General features: G+C 45.1%; 1 protein-coding gene across 2 annotated transcripts; it reads right to left on the bottom strand.

Annotated features, from left to right (window-relative positions):
* Positions 1-281: 281 nt before the first annotated feature.
* Positions 282-23,323, bottom strand: LOC112222089. Of its 2 annotated transcripts, XM_024384688.2 has the most exons (25): positions 23,145-23,319; positions 22,281-22,409; positions 21,890-22,035; positions 19,930-20,128; positions 18,237-19,795; positions 17,941-18,058; positions 17,605-17,670; positions 17,394-17,479; positions 17,203-17,280; positions 13,771-13,920; positions 13,519-13,626; positions 13,279-13,420; positions 9,264-9,548; positions 9,058-9,102; positions 8,866-8,945; positions 4,361-4,473; positions 4,024-4,207; positions 3,799-3,883; positions 3,333-3,478; positions 3,150-3,240; positions 2,709-2,857; positions 2,326-2,411; positions 1,777-1,846; positions 1,466-1,587; positions 282-1,346 (listed from the first exon to the last, which is right to left on the bottom strand). In XM_024384688.2, the coding sequence occupies exons 1-25, from the start codon at positions 23,164-23,166 to the stop codon at positions 1,175-1,177; spliced, it is 4,431 nt and encodes a 1,476-aa protein (XP_024240456.1). In that variant the 5' UTR covers positions 23,167-23,319; the 3' UTR covers positions 282-1,174. The 2 variants fall into 2 exon arrangements, with proteins under 2 accessions (XP_024240456.1, XP_024240457.1); XM_024384689.2 differs by lacking the exons at positions 282-1,346; positions 1,466-1,587; positions 1,777-1,846; positions 2,326-2,411; positions 2,709-2,857 and having other exon boundaries at positions 3,151-3,240; positions 3,319-3,478; positions 23,145-23,323.
* Between the last annotated feature and the right edge of the window lie 1,608 nt (positions 23,324-24,931).

Here is a 24,931-nt window from a genome sequence, read left to right as displayed (position 1 = left end):
GTGCATGGGTTCACTTCACGCGGTTCAGTGTGGTAGCCAGGGTACCAAAACAGCTGAGAAGTTGAGCCTCGCGCTTCAACACTTAGTTGTTGCGGAAATCGACCCACTATGATGTTTACTTTCTGCATCGACAGCATATCGCTGAGTCTACCTTTAATTTATACTAATTACTAGAATAATCTATTTGGATTACATTTGTATCACATACTACAATCACCATTGGCAAAAATCACCCAATGCATATGACTGACGATACAATAAAATGCAACCATGACATATTAAACATTTCATAAAATTTTTATTTGTACTATTCATTTTTAAACAAGACGTCGCTATATATCCCTTGGCTTAACACAATAGAACTCAGTTTTTTTTTTAAATGACCATGATTCCGTCTTCCTCCTTTCACACAATAAAGGAATCTTATAAAAACATCCAATATCTGACCAAATTATTTACATTAGTATCATACCAACTTCAATTCTATTTACAAAGGTACATTATATTTACAGTAGAAGGTGGCTTGTTAGCAGCAGATATGTTTGAGTGTTCCTCATATGACTGTCATAAAGCAACAGAGGTAGTCTTGCTGGATCTAACCAGCTTTGTTGAGAACATCCCTGCATGTCACAGCTTTGACTTGCACAGAAAGTGACAGTGCTCATACTAGGGAGGCCATTGACCTCATTAAAAAAAAACTACATACATGAAATCTCAAGCCATCTAATAGAGGCCAAATATCAAGTAATTTTCCCATAAAAAGAGACATAAATGAATAATAACTCAATGAGAGGATTATCCAACTCAGAACTATTAACACAGACTGTGAACCCAACGGTGATGATGAAGAAGCTTTGTCTTAGTAAGATGTGTCTGCTCTTTCTTCTTGCTTGGCCTTTGTGTCAGGTAAGAAAACCAGTGTGAACATAATAAAAGAGATGCATAAAAGGGTTTAAGTAGAACACTTAAAAGATTAAAAAAGATCAGATAAGTAGATTTTTTGTTGTGGGTATTTTCTGTTTAGTTTTTTCCCCTGTTAATTTAGTTCTGTCTTATTGGCCACAGCCCCGTAGGGTGGAGGGTAAGCGCCATTGATGAACCTGACTGTCACTCCAGGAGACTACACCATGATGGGCCACCCATTGACCCCTCCCCCATAGCTGTTGCTGAGGAACTAGATGGCTGCGAAAGGAACGGGGGGAAGTTGTTCGCAGGCAAAGTAGTCCTTCAGTGGGGCAAAGAGATGGCGGATCACAGGCACACTCCAGGACTTCCCCAGCACCTTCTGCCTCTGCTGGCGATTCATGTTCTTTACATCTGTGTAGTGCTTGGGGAAGCCGAAGATCCTTGAAGTGAAAGGCAGAAGAGAAGAGAACATCTTTAATATCCACTGAATTATATTAAAAAAACTAAAAATTAAAATAAGTGATTAAAAAAATTAAATGCCATATTTCAAAATGCCTACTTCTCTAACTCCGTGATCCACAGGTTGTCATCCACGCCTTTCTCTGACACAGGGAGCTTGCTCACGTCCTTGCCCTGCTTGAGGGAGTTCGGGTTGGTGGTGATGGTCCTCACTTTTGTGAACTGTGCAATAGAATACAAAATAAACAAAGGAAAACAAGAAAGTAAGACACCAGGAAATGCTCGGACAAACAGTCACCGGTTCTAAAGAAAGACGGGTAGACTAACTCAAATGAAAAAGAAAAGAACCAAAAGAGGATCAGATTGGGACTTCCTAGTTAAATAGAAAATGAATTTGAAACATTTTCTGACCTTGGCAACTCTTCCCCTTTCAAGGCAGTCCTGGAGAATAACCTTGTCGGTCTGGGATGCAATGATGGGTCTAGAACAGAATCAGACACATTGAACAAAACCCAAGAAGATTTCTAAAGGCAGGAAGGAGACTCATCACTAAGAAGATAATTATTGTAATTATTTCACCACTATGGCCTATTTATTGCCTTACCTCCCTAATCTTACTACATATAGACTTTTCTATTGTGTTATTGACTGTACGTTTGTTAATCCCATGTGTAACTTTGTGTCACACTGCTTTGCTTTATCTTGGCCAGGTCGCAGTTGTAAATGAGAACTTGTTCTCAACTGGCCTACCTGGTCAAATAGTCAGAGAGATGGGACTAAAGATGGTGTCATACTGGTGTGGTCCTGGGTTTTTGCAAAGACCCACATATCAGTAGACTAGAGATCAATTGCACTGAATAAATCATTTTAATCTATGGTTTCAATAATCAAAAGGGGTTGATGAGAAAGGATCATGGATCAGCTGAGTGGTTTAGTTTGGTCCAGGGTGCAGACACGTACCTGTTCATCCCAGGGATGTTGCCCCAGAAGTATCGCGCTCTGTGGGCCGGGCTCACTTTCACTGCATCCACCAGAACTGGGTTGCACTGAGAACAGACTGTCAGTTATTTGGGTTCTAAACTACAGAACATTTAGACAGTATGATTTGTATACAAATCAAGAGATCTGGTGCTGTGTTCATGTGAATTATTCAATTTTCTGACTTCAAACCCGTTCATTCTGAGACCCAGACCAAAACCATAAAGACCCAGAAATATAAGCGGCAAAATTTTGTTTTAAGCTTGAACCCCAAGTTTCCCATTAGAATTCCCAACTTTCGGAGACAAAAATGTACGCAGCACGATACAACTGTTCTAAGAGGAGAGTGAATGGGGCTAGCTAACCTCCAGGAAGCGGCAGATGTCGACCTTGTGGTGGTTGTTCATGAACACCACGTTCTCGAAAAACCAGAAGAACGGCCTCCGGTCGTCTTCTTTGGGCTTCATGATGTGAAGAAGCCGGTAATACTCAAAGAAGAGCCTCCCCGTCCCTTCTACAGACAGAATGACAGATTTAATAAGCACCCATAACACAGGGGAATAGTCTGGGACGTCGGGTTATGCACTGTAGCTAGGCAGTGAACAACATTGCAGAGCTGATATCCACATTAGAGCTAACACAGATGTTGCACTCTACTTGCCTATTCCAAACTAACCACGCTGTTGTACACTGCACTCTGCTGGTAATGTCTATAAGCCACACTACAAAATGTGTAGAAAATACTAAACAAATATATTTTTACTCTGTTGAGCTCACAAGGTAAACTATTCAAGTCCCAGACATACCAAACAGTCCCTTCCGTGCTGGGTTCACCATGGACAGATCGTTGCAAGGGCTCCCACCAATGAGCAGATCGAACGGACCCCACTTTAGGATCTGCATTGGACAAGAGTGGTGAGGTCTGTGTTAGTAATGACTAATGTTTCAAACCGACAGTAAAAGTGCTGTGCTCACATTATAAGACGTACGTGCTCTTTGGTGATGAGCCGGACATCATCCACATGTATGATCTTGCCTTCATGGTTGATCTCAGAAACAGCAATGGACTCCGAACAGATCTCCGAGGCCACATATTTGCCCACCTTGAATCCCAGCTCTTTCAGCACAAAGTAACCTAAGGGTCAAATAAAACAGATGTCTGTTTTAGTTAAGTGCTACTGTGCAAAGTCTCTGATTATTGAAGTTCCTCTTCTCGTTAGACCGTAAAAGGGGTATAATTTTCACAGTAGAATCAGAACAGTTGAAAAACAATAGAATTAGCATCAAATGGAATAGTCAAATATTCACAGTAAGATCTTCATAGTAGAAGCAGAAAAAATAATAGTAGAATCAAAATTAGAGTAGAATTGAAACAAATAATACAGTAGTATTTGTCAGCAGAATCAGGACAACAGAGTAGAATTAGAATGGAAGAACTCCGGCGCAGCAGCTAACCTGTGCCAATCCCATCAAACAGTGAGAGGACGTTGATTGGTCGACGCAGGTTGGCAGGGATGGACGGGTATACCCGATCGGGCTCCTAGAGAGGGCAAAGGTTTAGCACACTCATTCGGTTATTGAGCAGTAAGAGCAGTACCGGTATGTAAATGAATGTTACTAATAGATCAAATCAAAACAAAAAGCATTCCATTCCAAGGTAACGCTACAACCGCCACTCACAAACTGAAAGGCACTGTTATTTGCAAAAAACTCCTGGACACGGATGCTCCAGTCAAGACGGGGTTTCAGGGCACCGTGGGCATTGTGTGGTTCACACAGGTAGCAGATCCATGGATCCACCTCCTTCAGAGAGTCAAAGGTACCTGGGCCAACCAAGATGTTTAGGCAGTCCAAACAGTAGGAGCTGGGAGAAGACATATATGTTAGAACATGACCCATGTCTGGAAGGTTTAGAGTAAACAATGGCATAGGAGGCTAGGAGTGAGAATGGGGAGGACGGTCCCCCTTCCACCAGCCTCCACTGGAGAGAGCGTTAGTAGCAAATACTGTTACTCACCGGCAGCAGCTGTCGTTCCCACAGAGGATCACCTCCAGGCCAGCACAGCACACTGTACAGTATGACTGGTAGCCATCCTCATCGTATCGATAGAGAGTCTCAGTGAAGTTATCCTGTAGGGAAGAGTAGTCAGTGTTATAGTTATAACTTCCCATATAAAGATTTAGGAATTAGCACAACTAGGTAAGACATGACCATCTGAAAGAAAATGGAGGCAACACACCCAATATACGACGCTATCCGAGGCGGTGCAGCCAACGGGTTTCTCCACGCATCGCGCCGACAGAAACAAACATCTTTCTGGTAAGAAGAGGGGCGGGGGCGTATGCCTTGTGGCTAACGTGACATGGTGTGATGAAAGAAACATACAGGAACTCAAATCCTTCTGTTCACCTGATTTAGAATTCCTCACAATCAAATGTAGACCGCATTATCTACCAAAGAGAACTCTCTTCGATTATAATCACAGCTGTATATATCCCCCCCCAAGCAGACACATCGATGGCTCTGAACAAACTTTATTTAACTCTTTGCAAACTGGAAACCATTTATCCGGAGGCTGCATTCATTGTAGCTGGGGATTTTAACAAGGCTAATCTGAAAACAAGACTCCCTAAATTTTATCAGCATATCGATTGCGCAACCAGGGGTGGAAAGACCTTGGATCATTGTTACTCTAACTTCCGCGACGCATATAAGGCCCTGCCCCGCCCCCCTTTCTGAAAAGCTGACCACGACTCCATTTTGTTGATCCCTGCCTACAGACAGAAACTAAAACAAGAGGCTCCCACGCTGAGGTCTGTCCAACGCTGGTCCGACCAAGCTGACCCCACACTCCAAGACTGCTTCCATCACGTGGACTGGGAGATGTTTCGTATTGCGTCAGATAACAATATTGACGAATACGCTGATTCGGTGTGAGAGTTCATTAGAACGTGCGTTGAAGATGTCGTTCCCATAGCAACGATTAAAACATTCCCAAACCAGAAACCGTGGATTGATGGCAGCATTCGTGTGAAACTGAAAGCGCGAACCACTGCTTTTAATCAGGGCAAGGTGTCTGGTAACATGACCGAATACAAACAGTGCAGCTATTCCCTCCGCAAGGCTATCAAACAAGCTAAGCGTCAGTACAGAGACAAAGTAGAATCTCAATTCAACGGCTCAGACACAAGAGGCATGTGGCAGGGTCTACAGTCAATCACGGACTACAGGAAGAAATCCAGCCCAGTCACGGACCAGGATGTCTTGCTCCCAGGCAGACTAAATAACTTTTTTGCCCGCTTTGAGGACAATACAGTGCCACTGACACGGCCTGCAACGAAAACATGCGGTCTCTCCTTCACTGCAGCCGAGGTGAGTAAGACATTTAAACGTGTTAACCCTCGCAAGGCTGCAGGCCCAGACGGCATCCCCAGCCGCGCCCTCAGAGCATGCGCAGACCAGCTGGCCGGTGTGTTTACGGACATATTCAATCAATCCCTATACCAGTCTGCTGTTCCCACATGCTTCAAGAGGGCCACCATTGTTCCTGTTCCCAAGAAAGCTAAGGTAACTGAGCTAAACGACTACCGCCCCGTAGCACTCACTTCCGTCATCATGAAGTGATTTGAGAGACTAGTCAAGGACCATACCACCTCCACCCTACCTGACACCCTAGACCCGCTCCAATTTGCTTACCCAAATAGGTCCACAGACGATGCAATCTCAACCACACTGCACACTGCCCTAACCCATCTGGACAAGAGGAATACCTATGTGAGAATGCTGTTCATCGACTACAGCTCGGCATTCAACACCATAGTACCCTCCAAGCTCGTCATCAAGCTCGAGACCCTGGGTCTCGGCCCCGCCCTGTGCAACTGGGTACTGGACTTCCTGACGGGCCGCCCCCAGGTGGTGAGGGTAGGCAACAACATCTCCTCCCCGCTGATCCTCAACACTGGGGCCCCACAAGGGTGCGTTTTGAGCCCTCTCCTGTACTCCCTGTTCACCCACGACTGCGTGGCCACGCACGCCTCCAACTCAATCATCAAGTTTGCGGACGACACAACAGTGGTAGGCTTGATTACCAACAACGACGAGACGGCCTACAGGGAGGAGGTGAGGGCCCTCGGAGTGTGGTGTCAGGAAAATAACCTCACACTCAACGTCAACAAAACTAAGGAGATGATTGTGGACTTCAGGAAACAGCAGAGGGAACACCCCCCTATCCACATCGATGGAACAGTAGTGGAGAGGGTAGCAAGTTTTAAGTTCCTCGGCATACACATCACAGACAAACTGAATTGGTCCACTCACACACAGACAGCATCGTGAAGAAGGCGCAGCAGCGCCTCTTCAACCTCAGGAGGCTGAAGAAATTCGGCTCGTCACCAAAAGCACTCACAAACTTCTACAGATGCACAATCGAGAGCATCCTGGCGGGCTGTATCACCGCCTGGTACGGCAACTGCTCCGCCCTCAACCGTAAGGCTCTCCAGAGGGTAGTGAGGTCTGCACAACGCATCACCGGGGACAAACTACCTGCCCTCCAGGACACCTACACCACCCGATGTTACAGGAAGGCCATAAAGATCATCAAGGACATCAACCACCCGAGCCACTGCCTGTTCACCCCGCTATCATCCAGAAGGCGAGGTCAGTACAGGTGCATCAAAGCTGGGACCGAGAGACTGAAAAACAGCTTCTATCTCAAGGCCATCAGACTGTTAAACAGCCACCACTAACATTGAGTGGCTGCTGCCTACACACTGACACAACTCCAGCCACTTTAATAATGGAAAATGATGTAAATATATCACTAGCCACTTTAAACAATGCTACCTTATATAATGTTACTTACCCTACATTATTCATCTCATATGCATACGTATATACTGTACTCTATATCATCGACTGCATCCTTATGTAATACATGTATCACTAGCCACTTTAACTATGCCACTTTGTTTACATACTCATCTCATATGTATATACTGTACTCGATACCATCTACTGTATCTTGCCTATGCTGCTCTGTACCATCACTCATTCATATATCCTTATGTACATATTCTTTATCCCCTTACACTGTGTATAAGACAGTAGTTTTGGAATGGTTAGTTAGATTACTTGTTGGTTATTACTGCACTGTCGGAACTAGAAGCACAAGCATTTCGCTACTCTCGCATTAACATCTGCTAACCATGTGTATGTGACAAATAAAATTTGATTTGATATACATTTTGTTTAACATATACAGTACCATTCAAAAGTTTGGACACACTTACTCATTCAAGGGTTTTTCTTTAATAACACATATGGAATCATGTAGTAACCAAAACAGTGTTAAACAAATCAAAATATATTTGAGATTCTTTAAAGTAGCCACCCTTTGCCTTGATGACAGTGTTGCACACTCTTGACATTATCTCAACCAGCTTCATAAGGTAGTCACCTGGAATGCATTTCAATCAACAGGTGTGTCTTGTTAAAAGTTCATTTGTGGAATTTCTTTCCTTCTTAATGTGTTTGAACCAATCAGTTGTGTTGCTACAAAGAAACTACTACTAAAGGACACCAATAAGAAGAGACTTGCCAACAAAACACGACAATGGACAATAGACCAGTAGAAATCTGTCCTCTGGTCTGATGAGTACAAATTTGAGATTGTCTCACAAAGACAGAGTATTTTTTAAATGTATTTCACCTTTATTTTACTAGGCAAGTCAGTTAAAAACAAATTCTTATTTTTAATGACGGGCTAGGAACAGTGGGTTAACTGCCTTGTTTAGGGGCAGAACAACAGATTTGTACCTTGTCAGCTCGGGGATTTGATCTTGCAACCTTTCGGTTACTAGTCCAACACTCTAACCACTAGGCTACGCTGCCGCCCCAAGAGTAGATGAACGGATGATCTTCGCATGTTTGGTTCCCACCGTGAAGCATGGAGGAGGAGGTGCGATGGTGCTTTAGTGACACTGATTTATTTAGTATTCAAGGCACCCTTAACCAGCATGGCTACCACAGCATTCTGCAGCAATATACAATCCCATCTGGTTTGCGCTTAGTGGGACTATCATTTGTTTTTCAACATGACAATGACTCAACACACCCCCAGGCTGTGTAAGGGCTATTTGACCATGATGGAGAGCTGCATCAGGTGACCTGTTCTCCACAATCACCCGACTTCAACCCAATTGAGATGGTTTGGGATGAGTTGGACCGCAGAGTGAAGGAAAAGCAGCCAACAAGTGCTCAGCATATGTGGGAACTCCTTCAAGACTGTTGGAAAAGCATTCCAGGTGAAGCTGGTCGAGAGAATGCTAAGAGTGTGCAATGCTGTCATCAAGGCAAAGGGTGGCTACTTTGAAGAATCTCAAATAGTCCAAATAAAGAAAAACCCATGAATGAGTAGGTGTCCAAACTTTTGACTGGTACTGGATGTTTTTGTAACCTCTCTGACCTGTACAACATGATGAAATGTAGCAAGAACCACAAGATGAATATATGTTTTGCTTTACCTTGCATTTAAGGCAAAGGCTTCCTTCAAACAGTGGATGGAAAATCTCTATATCGTCAGCCATACAGCATAGGCAGAAAGCTTTGGAAGATAGAAAATTACAAAGTGAGTGAACAAAACAATGAAGGAACCAGACTTCCAACAATACCACTATTTAATACAAAAAAGTGTCCATGTCAGCACAAGCTCTCACCTTCAATGTCCAGTCTTTTCTTCTGTACCCTTTGAACCATCTCCTCTGAGAAAATAAAGATACAAAATACAGTATATTAAATGAGTGCGCAGAGGCAGTGTATTGAGAAAAGTAATCAAATAGGAAATACCGCTGTTGGAAGTGATTTGAAACACAATTATTAACAGAGGATATATCAGCGTGAAGAAAGAGTAGAGAAGGCCCACCTCTGTATTTCTGATCCGGCTGTTCATAGACGTCGCCTGGGTCTTTTTTTTTGTCGGACTGCTGCTTTTGTTTTTTGAGTGGTGGCTGGCAGTCCGGATTTTGATCATTTTTCTCCATGTTGGACGAGGCACCTGCATCCTCCTGCCTGAGGTTGAAGGTGCCGCTGTCCAGGTTCAGCGAGAGCTTGGTGAGACACACAGACACCTGGCTCAGGTTGTGCAGTTCACTGTTGATGGATTTTGCCTTTTTTTGGTCCGGTTGCTTCCCATTAGCAATCCCTTTAGCTGTAAAATCATTAACATCAAAATATTGTACACCATTAAGACAAAATATATCTATTTATTTTCATACAAGTTGTTATAACATCTTCAAAATGAAAGAGGGGGATCATGTATGTAATACCCACTGGGCACAAACGTCAGTTCAACACCTACTTTACTTCCGGCGCCGACAGAGATGGCCGCCTCGCTTCGCGTTCCTAGGAAACTATGCAGTTTATTGTTTTTTTTACGTGTTAGTTCTTACATTAGTACCCCAGGTCATCTTAGGTTTCATTACATACAGTCGAGAAGAACTACTGAATATAAGATCAGCGTCAACTCACCATCAGTATGACCAAGAATATGTTTTTCGCGACGCGGATCCTGTGTTCTGCCTTACAAACAGGACAACGGAGTGGATTCCATGCAGCGACCCAAAAAAACGACTCCGAAAAAGAGGGAAACGAGGCGGTCTTCTGGTCAGACTCCGGAGACGGGCACACCGTGCACCACTCCCTAGCATTCTTCTTGCCAATGTCCAGTCTCTTGACAACAAGGTTGATGAAATCCGAGCAAGGGTAGCATTCCAGAGGGACATCAGAGACTGTAACGTTCTTTGCTTCACGGAAACATGGCTCACTGGAGAGACGCTATCCCAGGCGGTGCAGCCAGCGGGTTTCTCCACGCATCGCGCCGACAGAAACAAACATCTTTCTGGTAAGAAGAGGGGCGGGGGCGTATGCCTTATGGCTAACGTGACATGGTGTGATGAAAGAAACATACAGGAACTCAAATCCTTCTGTTCACCTGATTTAGAATTCCTCACAATCAAATGTAGACCGCATTATCTACCAAGAGAATTCTCTTCGATTATAATCACAGCCGTATATATCCCCCCCCAAGCAGACACATCTATGGCTCTGAACGAACTTTATTTAACTCTCTGCAAACTGGAAACCATATATCCGGAGGCTGCATTCATTGTAGCTGGGGATTTTAACAAGGCTAATCTGAAAACAAGACTCCCTAAATTTTATCAGCATATCGATTGCACAACCAGGGGTGGAAAGACCTTGGATCATTGTTACTCTAACTTCCGCGACGCATATAAGGCCCTGCCCCGCCCCCCTTTCTGAAAAGCTGACCACGACTCCATTTAGTTGATCCCTGCCTACAGACAGAAACTAAAACAAGAGGCTCCCACGCTGAGGTCTGTCCAACGCTGGTCCGACCAAGCTGACTCCACACTCCAAGACTGCTTCCATCACGTGGACTGGGAGATGTTTCGTATTGCGTCAGATAACAATATTGGCGAATACGCTGATTCGGTGTGCGAGTTCATTAGAACGTGCGTTGAAGATGTCGTTCCCATAGCAACGATTAAAACATTCCCTAACCAGAAACCGTGGATTGATGGCAGCATTTGTGTGAAACTGAAAGCGCGAACCACTGCTTTTAATCAGGGCAAGGTGTCTGGTAACATGACCGAATACAAACAGTGCAGCTATTCCCTCCGCAAGGCTATCAAACAAGCTAAGCGTCAGTACAGAGACAAAGTAGAATCTCAATTCAACGGCTCAGACACAAGAGGCATGTGGCAGGGTCTACAGTCAATCACGGACTACAGGAAGAAATCCAGCCCAGTCACGGACCAGGATGTCTTGCTCCCAGGCAGACTAAATAACTTTTTGCCCGCTTTGAGGACAATACAGTGCCACTGACACGGCCTGCAACGAAAACATGCGGTCTCTCCTTCACTGCAGCCGAGGTGAGTAAGACATTTAAACGTGTTAACCCTCGCAAGGCTGCAGGCCCAGACGGCATCCCCAGCCGCGCCCTCAGAGCATGCGCAGACCAGCTGGCCGGTGTGTTTACGGACATATTCAATCAATCCCTATACCAGTCTGCTGTTCCCACATGCTTCAAGAGGGCCACCATTGTTCCTGTTCCCAAGAAAGCTAAGGTAACTGAGCTAAACGACTACCGCCCCGTAGCACTCACTTCCGTCATCATGAAGTGATTTGAGAGACTAGTCAAGGACCATACCACCTCCACCCTACCTGACACCCTAGACCCGCTCCAATTTGCTTACCGCCCAAATAGGTCCACAGACGATGCAATCTCAACCACACTGCACACTGCCCTAACCCATCTGGACAAGAGGAATACCTATGTGAGAATGCTGTTCATCGACTACAGCTCGGCATTCAACACCATAGTACCCTCCAAGCTCGTCATCAAGCTCGAGACCCTGGGTCTCGGCCCCGCCCTGTGCAACTGGGTACTGGACTTCCTGACGGGCCGCCCCCAGGTGGTGAGGGTAGGCAACAACATCTCCTCCCCGCTGATCCTCAACACTGGGGCCCCACAAGGGTGCGTTTTGAGCCCTCTCCTGTACTCCCTGTTCACCCACGACTGCGTGGCCACGCACGCCTCCAACTCAATCATCAAGTTTGCGGACGACACAACAGTGGTAGGCTTGATTACCAACAACGACGAGACGGCCTACAGGGAGGAGGTGAGGGCCCTCGGAGTGTGGTGTCAGGAAAATAACCTCACACTCAACGTCAACAAAACTAAGGAGATGATTGTGGACTTCAGGAAACAGCAGAGGGAACACCCCCCTATCCACATCGATGGAACAGTAGTGGAGAGGGTAGCAAGTTTTAAGTTCCTCGGCATACACATCACAGACAAACTGAATTGGTCCACTCACACACAGACAGCATCGTGAAGAAGGCGCAGCAGCGCCTCTTCAACCTCAGGAGGCTGAAGAAATTCGGCTCGTCACCAAAAGCACTCACAAACTTCTACAGATGCACAATCGAGAGCATCCTGGCGGGCTGTATCACCGCCTGGTACGGCAACTGCTCCGCCCTCAACCGTAAGGCTCTCCAGAGGGTAGTGAGGTCTGCACAACGCATCACCGGGGGCAAACTACCTGCCCTCCAGGACACCTACACCACCCGATGTTACAGGAAGGCCATAAAGATCATCAAGGACATCAACCACCCGAGCCACTGCCTGTTCACCCCGCTATCATCCAGAAGGCGAGGTCAGTACAGGTGCATCAAAGCTGGGACCGAGAGACTGAAAAACAGCTTCTATCTCAAGGCCATCAGACTGTTAAACAGCCACCACTAACATTGAGTGGCTGCTGCCTACACACTGACACAACTCCAGCCACTTTAATAATGGAAAATGATGTAAATATATCACTAGCCACTTTAAACAATGCTACCTTATATAATGTTACTTACCCTACATTATTCATCTCATATGCATACGTATATACTGTACTCTATATCATCGACTGCATCCTTATGTAATACATGTATCACTAGCCACTTTAACTATGCCACTTTGTTTACATACTCATCTCATATGTATATACTGTACTCGATACCATCTACTGTATCTTGCCTATGCTGCTCTGTACCATCACTCATTCATATATCCTTATGTACATATTCTTTATCCCCTTACACTGTGTATAAGACAGTAGTTTTGGAATTGTTAGTTAGATTACTTGTTGGTTATTACTGCACTGTCGGAACTAGAAGCACAAGCATTTCGCTACACTCGCATTAACATCTGCTAACCATGTGTATGTGACAAATAAAATTTGATTTGATTTGAGTATTCCACATTGGTTCAACGTAATTTAATTGAAATGACGTGGGAACATTGGCTCAACCAGTGTGTGGCCAGTGGGTAGATACAGAATGATATGTTAGTCAGCCTCTTAGCTTACCCTCTGTCTGGAGTGGTGGTTGGAACCCATCTGGACCAGTGGGTTTGAAACCGCCGAAGGCCCAGTCCACCATTTCCCTGAGGTGCTCCTCCCGCTTCTCTGAACCCGGGGAAAACACCTTCCCACATCTTGAAGCAGCCACCTACACGGTTACATATCAACAACACACAATCGGATGGGATACACACACACACACACACAAATCGACAATCATACACAAGCAGAGCTAGACAGACTGACCTGTAAAGACTGGAATATAGCATCCCTGTACGTGACGAGGGTGGCGAAGCTATTTGTGCAGAAACATTGTGCAAACGATCCAAATGGCAGCAGTCCCCGGGTGTTTTTCTGAAACAGACAGAATTTCACTGAGTGATAGGCACAACAATTCACCTTTACAATTTAATTTAAAAAACATTGTCCATCAAATATGGACACTCATAACTCACATAAACACACTGACAAAAACACGATGTCCCTCTCCACCCTCACCTCGGATAACATGCCATCCCCAAACCATTCAACTTTTCGGATGCTTTTGGCTGCCTGCCGTCCCTTCCAGGGTTGGACAGTCCCTGGCCACAGGGAGAATCCCCCTATCCGTCCCCATACCAGATCCCCCACATTGTAGCCCTTCTCATCCTACAGGGAAACGCACAGCACACAGTCAGCCATACACCACATCTGGTGAGATTGAACACCGAAATACATTGATATGTACCATTGTTGGCCTCAAAGCTAACTGTCATGATAATCCTTTCCCTTTTCTGATTTACATTATTTTACACACTTCAGTTAAGCAGAGAGAATTTCAAGACTAATAACATAATACTACTTAAAAAATGTATAAGACCTTGGCAAGAAAAAGTGTGTGAACCCTTTGGAATTACCTGGACTTCTGCATAAATTGGCCATCAAATTTGAACTTCATCTAAGTCACAACAATAGACAGTCTGCTTATACTAATAACACACAAACAATTATACGTGTACATATCTTTAATGAACACACAGTGTAAACATTCACAGTGCAGGGTGGGAAAAGTATGTGAACTAGAGGTCGACCGATTAATTAGGGCTGATTTCAAGTTTCCATAACAATCGGAAATCTGTATTTTTGGACGCCGATTTACCAAATGTTTTTTGTTGTACACCTTTCTTTAATCTTTATTTACCTACGCAAGTCAGTTAAGAACACATTCTTATTTTCAATGACAGCCTAGGAACGGTGGGTTAACTGCCTCGTTCAGGGGCAGAAAGACATATTTTCACCTTGTCAGCTCGGGGGATCCAATCTTGCAACCTGACAGTTAACTAGTCCAACGCAATAACGACCTGCCTCTCTCTCTTGCACTCCACCAGGAGACTGACTGCCTGTTACGCAAATGCAGCAAGCCAAGGTAAGTTGCTAGCTAGCATTAAACTTATAAAAACAATCATAATCACTAGTTAACTACACATGGTTGATATTACTAGATATTATCTAGCGTGTCCTGTGTTGCATATAATCTGACTGAGCATACAAGCATCTAAGTATCTGACTGAGCGGTGGTAGGCAGAAGCAGGCGCGTAAACATTCATTCAAACAGCACTTTCGTGCGTTTTGCCAGCAGCTCTTCGTTGTGCGTCAAGCATTGCGCTGTTTATGATTCCAAACCTATCAACTCCCGAGATGAGGCTGGTGTAACCGAAGTGAAATGGCTGGCTAGTTAGCGTGCACTAATAGAGTTTCAAACTTCACTCGCTCTGAGCCTTGGGGTGGTTGTTTCCCTTGCTCTGCATGGGTAACGCTGCTTCGATGTGGTGGCAGTTGTGTTGCTGATTCGAGCGAGGAGAGGAACGGAAGCTATAGTGTTACACTGGCAATACTAAAGTGCCTATAAGAACATCCAATTGTCAAAGGTTAATGTAATACAAATGGTATAGAGGGAAATAGTCCTATAATAACTACAACCTTAAACTTCTTACCTGGGAATGTTGAAGACTCATGTTAAAAGGAGCCACCAGCTTTCATGTTCTGAGCAAGGAACTGAAACGTTAGCTTTCTTACATAGCACATATTGCCCTTTTACGTTCTTCAACACTTTGTTTTTGCATTATTTCAACCAAATTGAACAGGTTTCATTATCTACTTGAGGCTAAATTGATTTTATTGATGTATTATAGTATGTTAAATGTATTTGTAATAATGACAATTACAACAATACTGAATTAACACTTATTTTATCTTTAAATTGGCCGATTAATCGGTATCTGCTTTTTTGGTCCTCCAATAAATCGGTATCGGCATTGAAAAAAATTAATTCATAAAATCGGTCGACCTCTAATGTGAACCCTTGGTTTTAATAACTGGTTGATCCTACTACGGCAGCAATAACCTCAGCCAAACATTTTCTGTAGTTGCGGATCAGACCTGCACAACAGTCAGGAGGAATTTTGGACCATTCCTGGAACGAGTGCGCTGAGAGTCGGGAAGCAAGTTCAGGGAGTGTTTTAATAAATAAAATAAACACGAAACAAACACACGACATGAAAACAGAGTCATTAACACCAGAGTAAAGATCCAAGGCGAGACAATGGTGACAGGTGTGCTGGATAATCAGCAGCCTGATGACCTAGAGGCAGGAGAGGGAGTATAAGTGACATTCACAGAGTTCAAGTAACAGACACATCTCAACATCAACTCTTCAGAGGAGACTGCGTCACAATTCCTCTTTACAAAACTGTTTCAGTTCAGCAATATTCTTGGGATGTCTGGCGTGAACCGCTCTCTTGAGGACATGCCACAGCATCTCAATTGGGTTGAGGGCAGGACTCTGACTGGGCCCTTCCAGAAGATGTATTTTCTTCTGTTGTTGATTTACTTCTGTGTTTTGGGTCGTTGTCCTGTTGCATCAAACTTCTGTTGAGCTTCAATTGGCGGACAGATAGCCTTACAGTCTCTGCAAAATGTCTTAATAAACTTGGGAATTCATTTTTCAGTTGATGATAGAAAGCTGTCCAGGCCCTGAGGCAGCAAAGCAGCCCCAAACCATGATGCTCCCTCCACCATACTTTACAGTTGGGATAAGGTTGATGTTGGTGTGCTGTACCCTTTTTTCTCCACACATAGTGTTGTGTTCCTGCCAAACAACTCAACTTCGGTTTCATCTGTCCACAGAATATTTTGCCAATAGCGCTGTGGAACATCTAGATACTCTTTTGTGAACTTCAGACGTGCAGTTATGTTTTTTTTGGACAGTGGTGTCCTCCTATGAACAACATTCTTGTTTACTGTTTTACGTATCGTAGACTCGTTAACAGAGATGTTAGCATGTTCCAGATTTTTTTTAAAATGTCTTTAGCTGACACTCTAGGATTCTTCTTAACCTCATTCAGCGCTGTGCTCTTGTAGTCATCTTTGCAGGACGGCCACTCCTAGGGAGAGTAGCAACAGTGCTGAACTTTCTCCATTTATAGACAATTTGTCTTACCGTGGACTGGTGAACATCAAGGTTTAGAGATACTTTTGTAACCTTTTCCAGCTTTATGCAAGTCAACAATTCTGAGATCTCTTTTGTTCGAGGCATGGTTCACATCAGGCAATGCTTCGTGTGAATAGCAAACTCAAATTTTGAGTGTTTTTTATAGGGCAGGGCACCTCTGACCAACATCTCCAATCTCGTCTCAATGATTGTACCCCAGGTTAGCCGACTCCTGGGTTCACATACTTTTTCCAACCTACACTGAATGTTTAAATGATATATTCAATATAGACAAGACAAATACAATAGTTTGTGCGTTATTAGTTTAAGCAGACTGTGTTTGTCTGTTCAGATAATTCCAAAGGGTTCACATACTTTTTCTTGCCACTGTACACACATAACAGTATAATTTAATATAATAACAGTGACAATCTGTTTTTGATGGAGTCAACAGTACCTACCTCGTACAGACAGGAGGATGTCTTAGATGGTCCTTCAGGGGTGGATGTGGCCATCGGCAGGGCATTGTCATTTTTAAGCTGGGGGGTCAGTGAGAGAAACAATTATATTATGCTTCCATAATATATGCACTGCACATAAATCACATTTTATATAAAAAAAGGAAATAGATTTAAACAAAAATATAATGTACCTTGTGCTGTATGGTCTCAGTCCAAATAACGTCATCGTCGCTGTCATCGAGAACAATAATTTCAATAGACTCAGTTGTCTTTAGCGCTGCCATTGTGGGCAAATTGCAAAGAGGTCAATATTTTTTTAGGATATATAAATATACAATATTCATACAATTGTCTGACAATGATCCTTTAATGAGTGTATGTGATTCTCAGTGCTATCCTTACCTGGTCTTGTGCCTGTCTGAACAGGCCTAGGTCCAGTCTCATCAGGCTCTGTGATGTCAATCAAATCTTGAACAATAGGAACAATCGGAATTATTAAATATACAGTATATCCGTATTCACCTACGCAATGTTTTTGTTCCAGCCCAGCACTCACACACTTGTGTCAAATAAACAACAAATAATGGCCTTCAGTCTGGAGAGAGGCTTAGTTGAATTGAGTCTGTTACTGCTGGGCTGGAACAAAAACCTGCACACAGAAACAGAGCTGGAGACCTCTGCTCCAAATAAACAGTTTGTCAAGTGTCACATTCCGGTAAATATATAGTACAATCTTACCAGATGAGTTGCTCTCCTGTTTTAGAGGACTTGAGGGTGATGAGGGTATGCCTTCGTCCTCATTGCGTTCTGTGAGCCAGTCATCCTCATCCCGACTACCATCACCAAGCAAGGTAGCCTGGACACATAAAAGACATCCATACCAACACATTAACAGACAGAAACAAAACATTTAAAAAAATTGTATGTTCTACATTGCAAAACAATGTGACTATAGTAGTAGCATACATTACAGCAGAGCTAACACACCAACATAATTTCCCAAATAGTGCCGTCTAGTCCAGTTAGCTACACACCCGAGCGAAGACCTTGTCCCTTTGCAGAGAGCCAGAGGGGAGAGTAAGCAGGCTGCAGATCAGCCTCCGTAGGATAGATGTCTTTCCCATGGTTCTCAGCACCTGTTTCCAGTGCTGCTCCACCGTGGGCCCAGGGGTGGGAGAGTCGGCGGTAGGCTTCTCACCCTCTGAGATCATATACTCCAGGAACTCATCGGTCAGCAGGGCCATGTCCCCCGGGACTCCACACAGCCCCAGGAGGGACCCCAGCTCGGCCACTACCCTACTCGTCACCTCCAGCCTCCCAGCAGGCCTCAGCAAGATGTGAATGTTCTTCAGGGCCACATTGGGTAGTGGCAGGCTCTTCATCAGGCTCCAGGTGGTAGCCTTGTAGAAGGAGACACTGCTCTCCAGGAAAGAGTCTACGACATCGTCTTCGAGTTCTGCCTGATGTTCCGACAGGAAGTCCTTCACGCGGGCGCCCGTATTCACATCCACCCTCAGGAGGTGATCCTTCTCGTTGGCAAGGAGCGTGGGCTCCTGCCGCCTCAGGAAGCGGTCCACGGCGGGCGAGCGGAGGAAGCTGGCTGCATAGGAGTGCACCAGGCTGGAGGCCTGCTGTAGGATGATGGCCACATCAGAGTCGCCCCATTCAAGGAGCTCCTGGAAGGCACAGAGGGGCTCCAAGGCTTGCCCCAGGAACAGCAGGCTCAGTCTGACTTTTAGGTCACTTAGACGGGCACACAATTGCTCCGCGTCCCCCTCATTGCCCCGAGACTCAAAGTACTGGAGCAGCTCGGGCCAGGCGTCTGCCATCCTCTGCACTGTCCTGCCCAGGAAAAGGCACTGGGACGACAGGGGAAGGAGAGGGTCCAAGGATGTCACATCGGCAAATATCTCCTTGAGGTTGTCGTTGGTGGTGGGGTAGGTGGAGTAGTGGTGGTGGATGTCTCTAACCAGCTCCAGGACCGACTCCGGCAGCGCACTCACGCCCACTTGACACGCCTGTCCAGCCAGGCCAGGGAGACCACAGAGGGACACCAGCCCAGGGTTCAGGGCCCTGAGCCCGGTCACCAACACCTGGCTCAGCCCTGAGTCTCCACAGTAGAACACAGCCAAGTTCGCCAAGGGGAGCTCAAACCTCCTCAGAGTCTCCACCAGACAGTTCAGCTCGGCTGTACCAGCTGACACTGTGGCATCCCTGGGCTGAAGGGTGTCAAGCAGGCGCACATGCTTGACCCCTGACCTCTGGTCAAAGTAGCCCATCAGGAGCACACTGGCCGTCTCCCGGTCTCCATCCCCTCCCAGCTCCACACCTCGGTACAGGTAGAGGCAGTAGGGGGTCTGGGAGCAGGCAGCGGTGATGTCCTGAGGGTATTTCTGACCCAGAACGTGTCTGGCTACCTGATCCTGGGTAAGTTCTGTCCCGTGCTTTGCTGGGCTGGGCCAGTGCTTCTGGATGAGCTGCAGCAGGCTTGGGCTGAAATGGAAAAATGTATCCTCCTTCTCCTCTGCTGTTTGAACATCCAGTGCCATTTCCTGGTTCTGCCAGGGCCCCTCAGACATCTCCACTTCCCTAGCTGTGGGTAACAAATGACAACATTGAGAAACCAAAACACAAATAAAGTGGATACAGTGGACTAGAATTTCATACTAGCAATTCACACGAAAAAACAAAAGAATAGAACAGAGAGAGAGTGAAGTTGAGTCTCACAGAAGTCGAGTTGTGTCAGGGCTTTGGGTCTTTGTGGTTGTTTAGCAGCATTAGCATGTGGCATGCTCTGTCCAGCCCGCGACTCCAGAGCATCATACTCCTGGCCATTGTGGTTGGAGTCAAAGAACACCTTGAACCACTGTAGGAAGTCCAGGCTCGCCTCAGAGCTCCCCCCGATCAGACCCTCCACTGGGATTGACTTTGGGAGGAGAGATTTTACACAACATTATTAAATCACTACATGTAACAATATGCATGTTATAAAATGTAATAAGTAGTAGATGACATATACACTGCTCAAAAAATTAAAGGGAACACTTAAACAACACAATGTAACTCCAAGTCAATCACACTTCTGTGAAATAAAACTGTCCACTTAGGAAGCAACACTGATTGACAATACGTTTCACATGCTGTTGTGCAAATGGAATAGACAACAGGTGGAAATTATAGGCAATTAGCAAGACACCCCCAATAAAGGAGTGGTTCTGCAGGTGGTGACCACAGACCACTGCTCAGTTCCTATGCTTCCTGGCTGATGTTTTAGTCACTTTTGAATGCCGGCGGTGCTTTCACTCTAGTGGTAGCACAAGACGAAGTCTACAACCCACACAAGTGGCTCAGGTAGTGCAGCTCATCCAGGATGGCACATCATTGCGAGCTGTGGCAAGAAGGTTTGCTGTGTCTGTCAGCGTAGTGTCCAGAGCATGGAGGCGCTACCAGGAGACAGGCCAGTACATCAGGAGACGTGGAGGAGGCCGTAGGAGGGCAACAACCCAGCAGCAGGCACGCTACCTCCGCCTTTGTGCAAGGAGGAGCACTGCCAGAGCCCTGCATAATGACCCCCAGCAGGCCACAAATGTGCATGTGTCTGCTCAAACGGTCAGAAACAGACTCCATGAGGGTCCGACGTCCACAGTTGGGGGTAGTGCTTACAGCCCAACACCGTGCAGGACGTTTGGCATTTGCCAGAGAACACCAAGATTGGCAAATACGCCACTGGCGCCCTGTGCTCTTCACCGATGAAAGCAGGTTCACACTGAGCACATGTGACAGACGTGACAGTCTGGAGACGCCATGGAGAACGTTCTGCTGCCTGCAACATCCTCCAGCATGACCGGTTTGGCGGTAGGTCAGCAGTTTTTTTTTGGGGGGGCGCACAGCCCTCCATGTGCTCGCCAGAGGTAGCCTGACTGCCATTAGGTACCGAGATGAGATCCTCAGACCCCTTGTGAGACCATATGCTGGTGCGGTTGGCCCTGGGTTCCTCCTAATGCAAGACAATGCTAGACCTCATGTGGCTGGAGTGTGAGGAAGGCATTGACGCTATGGACTGGCCCGCCCGTTTCCCAGACCTGAATCCAATTGAGTACATCTGGGATATCATGTCTCGCTCCATCCACCAACACCACAGACTGTCCAGGAGTTGGCGGATGCTTTAGTCCAGGTCTGGGAGGAGAGATCCCTCAGGACACCATCCGCCACCTCATCAGGAGCATGCCCAGGCGTTGTAGGGAGGTCATACAGGCACGTGGAGGCCACACACACACTACTGAGCCTCATTTTGACTTGTTTTAAGGACATCACATCAAAGTTGGGTCAGCCTGTAGTGTGGTTTTCCATTTAATTTTGAGTGTGACTCCAAATCCAGACCGTCATGGGTTGATAAATTTGATTTCCATTGATAATTTGTGTGATTTTGTTGTCAGCACATTCAACTATGTAAAGAAAAAAGTATTTAAGAATATTTCATTCAGATCTAGGATGTGTTATGAGTGTTCCCTTTATTTTTTTGAGCAGTGTATAATATGTAATAACACCATGTTATTACTAGAGTAATTGCAGTGTTGCTACAGATGTGTAAGAGCAATGGAATGAAGAAGTTGTGTGCAGATTACACACAGTCCTACCAGACTGCAGTATATCATTAACGGGTGTATGGCTGTAGAGTCTAACTCACTTTGATCACCCCACTCCTCCTGAAGCCGGCCTGCAGCACACTGTAGTTGTGACGGGCATCCACCTCATCACTGGCATGGAACCTCACTCTCTGTACATCCACAGAACCAGGGAACAGCCAATGCATCAGCTGGCAGAACGCAGCACCTGGAACACACACATTTAGAGTCTTACCCCCATCCCCGAAACTCATGCAAAATAGCTAACTATGATTGTTTTACATGGTAACCTCTTCTCAACTGGCCTACCTGGTTAAATAAAAGTTAAATAAAAACATTGATGTAGAGGAATGTTCTCTAAGTATGACATCAGACACATAAGTGTATTATCTAGAGACAATACATGGGCCTAGAGAATTTGTCAACAGTGTGTACAATGAGCATCTAGCCTACCTGAGCATGTTTGCTCCACCTTCGTGAACCTGGTCTGTAGAGATTCATTGAGCCAAGCCAGCAGCTCATAGCGGTTGTGTTTCTCACCAGGCTCGACTTGGACATTCACTGCCATCTCCAGGTCTCCACCTGTCGCAAAACCACATATCAATAACAATGTAGCTTAATAACTAAAACAAGGATCATAGTATTTGTATAAGTGATAGTATGTGTTAAATGCATGAATTGATATTCAGTACGGAGTGCACACTCCACCAACAAGGCTACTTTCGGGCACTGGTAAACATCAACGTAAACACCCATTTGCGTATTGTAAAGGTTGGGGGAAGTAATCGAACATCGCAATAACAATAAAAGTAAACTACCGCTACAAGTGTGTCACATATAGCTGCTGCAACATAGTATCGCTCTCGAACGATTCAGGGTGTTGTAACATTTTGTCGATTCATCTGCGCTCTTGCTTTGTGCAAACTTACGCATGCTCATATTATTTTCCCGCAAAAACACCGAAGAAATGTATTGTATTTGGACCAATGCTGACCCAGGCAGCCACGTGTATAGTAACCATGCAGTGTTGAGAGAAAACGTGAGTGCACCGAACAAACGCAGAAGTGTTTCTTCAGGTGCCCCACATGTTATTAGAACGTTATTTAGAACAATATTTAACTAGTGTTTTCAACAAGGCTGGTAAACTGTAGCCAAAATCGCAAAACATATATTTCTCAGCATTCTAAGCACGTTGGTGAACGTAAAAAGTACAATACAACCTGGTAAAAGTTCATGTGAGGCTATGAGCTAGGCTACTTGTCTATCTGCTTACGATATATCGAAAATGTTCAATATTGTTCAGACATGTGCGCTCACCTCGCTCTCCTTTCCTTTTCATGGCGTTTTCAATGTCCCAACCTCGTGGTTTGTCCAAGCTAGCTACTCACCCCTTTGGCTCAGGGAATACGGGATATTTAACTCGCTGCGGCTGTACAGAAGACCCATAGCTATGTTTCGTACGCGGGATTCCAACCAATGATCTCTCTATGCTAATGTCTGGCGTTGGCGCGATTCCAACCAATGATTTCTCTATGCTAATATTGAGTGGGGCTGGACTACGTGAACCCGCCGATCCCGCTTCTTGCGCAATTACGCAAACTATGCTATAGCTATTTGCGCCCGCCAACCACCGAAACAATGGAAACACTGTTTTACAGTTTCCAAGTCAGAATCGTAGGCGAAACATCATAATATATTGTTGTATCATTGTAGGGTTGTGTTTACGACATTTTGAGAGCCACAAGGTGTTGCAGACAAAAAGCCCATCAAAACGGATCTAGGCGAAATTTACTCAGCATCTCAGACGATCGAACTTTCTAGTGTGGCCACTAAAAGGAAGTAACCGAATGTACCCACATATTCATCACGTTCCACGACAAAACAACATTTAGGACTATAAAAACACCATGGGGGTAGGTAGGGGGACCACAAGGTTGAACTGTCTTGATAGAAACATAACGCCTTCGTTCCCGAATATCTGGACAGGCTAAATCTACTGTAGTATTGTGACCATTCTGTGTATAGGCCTACAGTAGCCTAGTTCTTCTGTTGTCAAATGGCAGCTCCAACGGGTCTAAAATGGCGAAGGTCGAAACGAAGCTCAGTTGGGATCGACTCAAACTCCGAGTGATTTAGTTGTGGAATGGATCGAATGGATTAACATTATCCACGTTTCTATCCACAGTTTTTATGTGAGTAAAGTAATATGTATTAAAAAAAACACGACACGTGATAGAAAGTTTTGGTGTAATTGTTATAAATGCCGACAAATAGGCCTAATTTGTTCGTTCAACATGGTGGGATCTTTTTGTGACTAATATTATTTATCTGGGAAATGGTGGTGAAAAGTTATTATAGTATTCAGACCCCATTACTTTTTCCAAATTTTGTTAAATTATGGCCTATTTCTGAAATAGATTAAATTGTTATTTTTCTCCTCATCAGGCCTTTATGGCAGAGCAGCCAGACAGAAGCCACTCCTCAGTAAAAGGCACATGAAAACCTGCTTGGGGTTTGCCAAAAGGCACCTAAAGACTCTCAGACCATTAGAAACAAGATTCTCTGGTCTGATGAAACCAAGATTGAACTCTTTTGCCTGAATGCCAAGCTTCACGCCTGGAGGAAACCTGTCACCATCCCTATGGTGAAGCATGGTGGTGGCTGCATCATGCTGTGGGATGTTTTTCAGCAGCAGGGCCTGGGAGATCAGTCAGGATCGAGGGAAAGATGAACAGAGCAAAGTACAGAAAGATCCTTGATGAAAACCTGCTCTAGAGCACTCAGGACCTCACACTGGGTGTCACGGCTCTCGTTGTAATGCGGATCGGACCAAAGTGCAGCGTGGTAAGTGTCGAACAAAATAAACAGAAACAGTTCTGTAAGGTGCATAAACTATACAGAAAACAACTACCTACAAAACACAGGTGGGGAAAAAGGCTGCCTAAGTATGATTCCCAATCAGAGACAAGATAGACAGCTGTCCCTGATTGAGAACCATTCCCGGTCAAAACATAGAAATAAAGAAACTAGAATGCCCACCCTAGTCACACCCTGGCCAAAACAAAATAAATAATAAAAGCCTCTCTATGGCCAGGGCGTGACAC

The sequence above is a fragment of the Oncorhynchus tshawytscha genome, linkage group LG22 (genome assembly GCF_018296145.1).
Source record: "Oncorhynchus tshawytscha isolate Ot180627B linkage group LG22, Otsh_v2.0, whole genome shotgun sequence".
Classification (NCBI taxonomy): Eukaryota; Metazoa; Chordata; class Actinopteri; order Salmoniformes; family Salmonidae; genus Oncorhynchus; species Oncorhynchus tshawytscha.
Note: the sequence above shows the minus strand (reverse complement) of the source record. Positions and strands in the feature narration are given on the sequence as shown.

Coding starts and splice junctions, on each gene's coding strand:
- LOC112222089 (XM_024384688.2), bottom strand. CDS start 23,166: ATGAAAAGGAAAGGAGAGCGAG. Junction 22,410..23,144: donor GAAAAGGAAAGGAGAGCGAG/GTGAGCGCACAT, acceptor GTTTTGCGACAG/GTGGAGACCTGGAGATGGCA. Junction 2,412..2,708: donor ACATCTGCCGCTTCCTGGAG/GTTAGCTAGCCC, acceptor GTCTGTTCTCAG/TGCAACCCAGTTCTGGTGGA.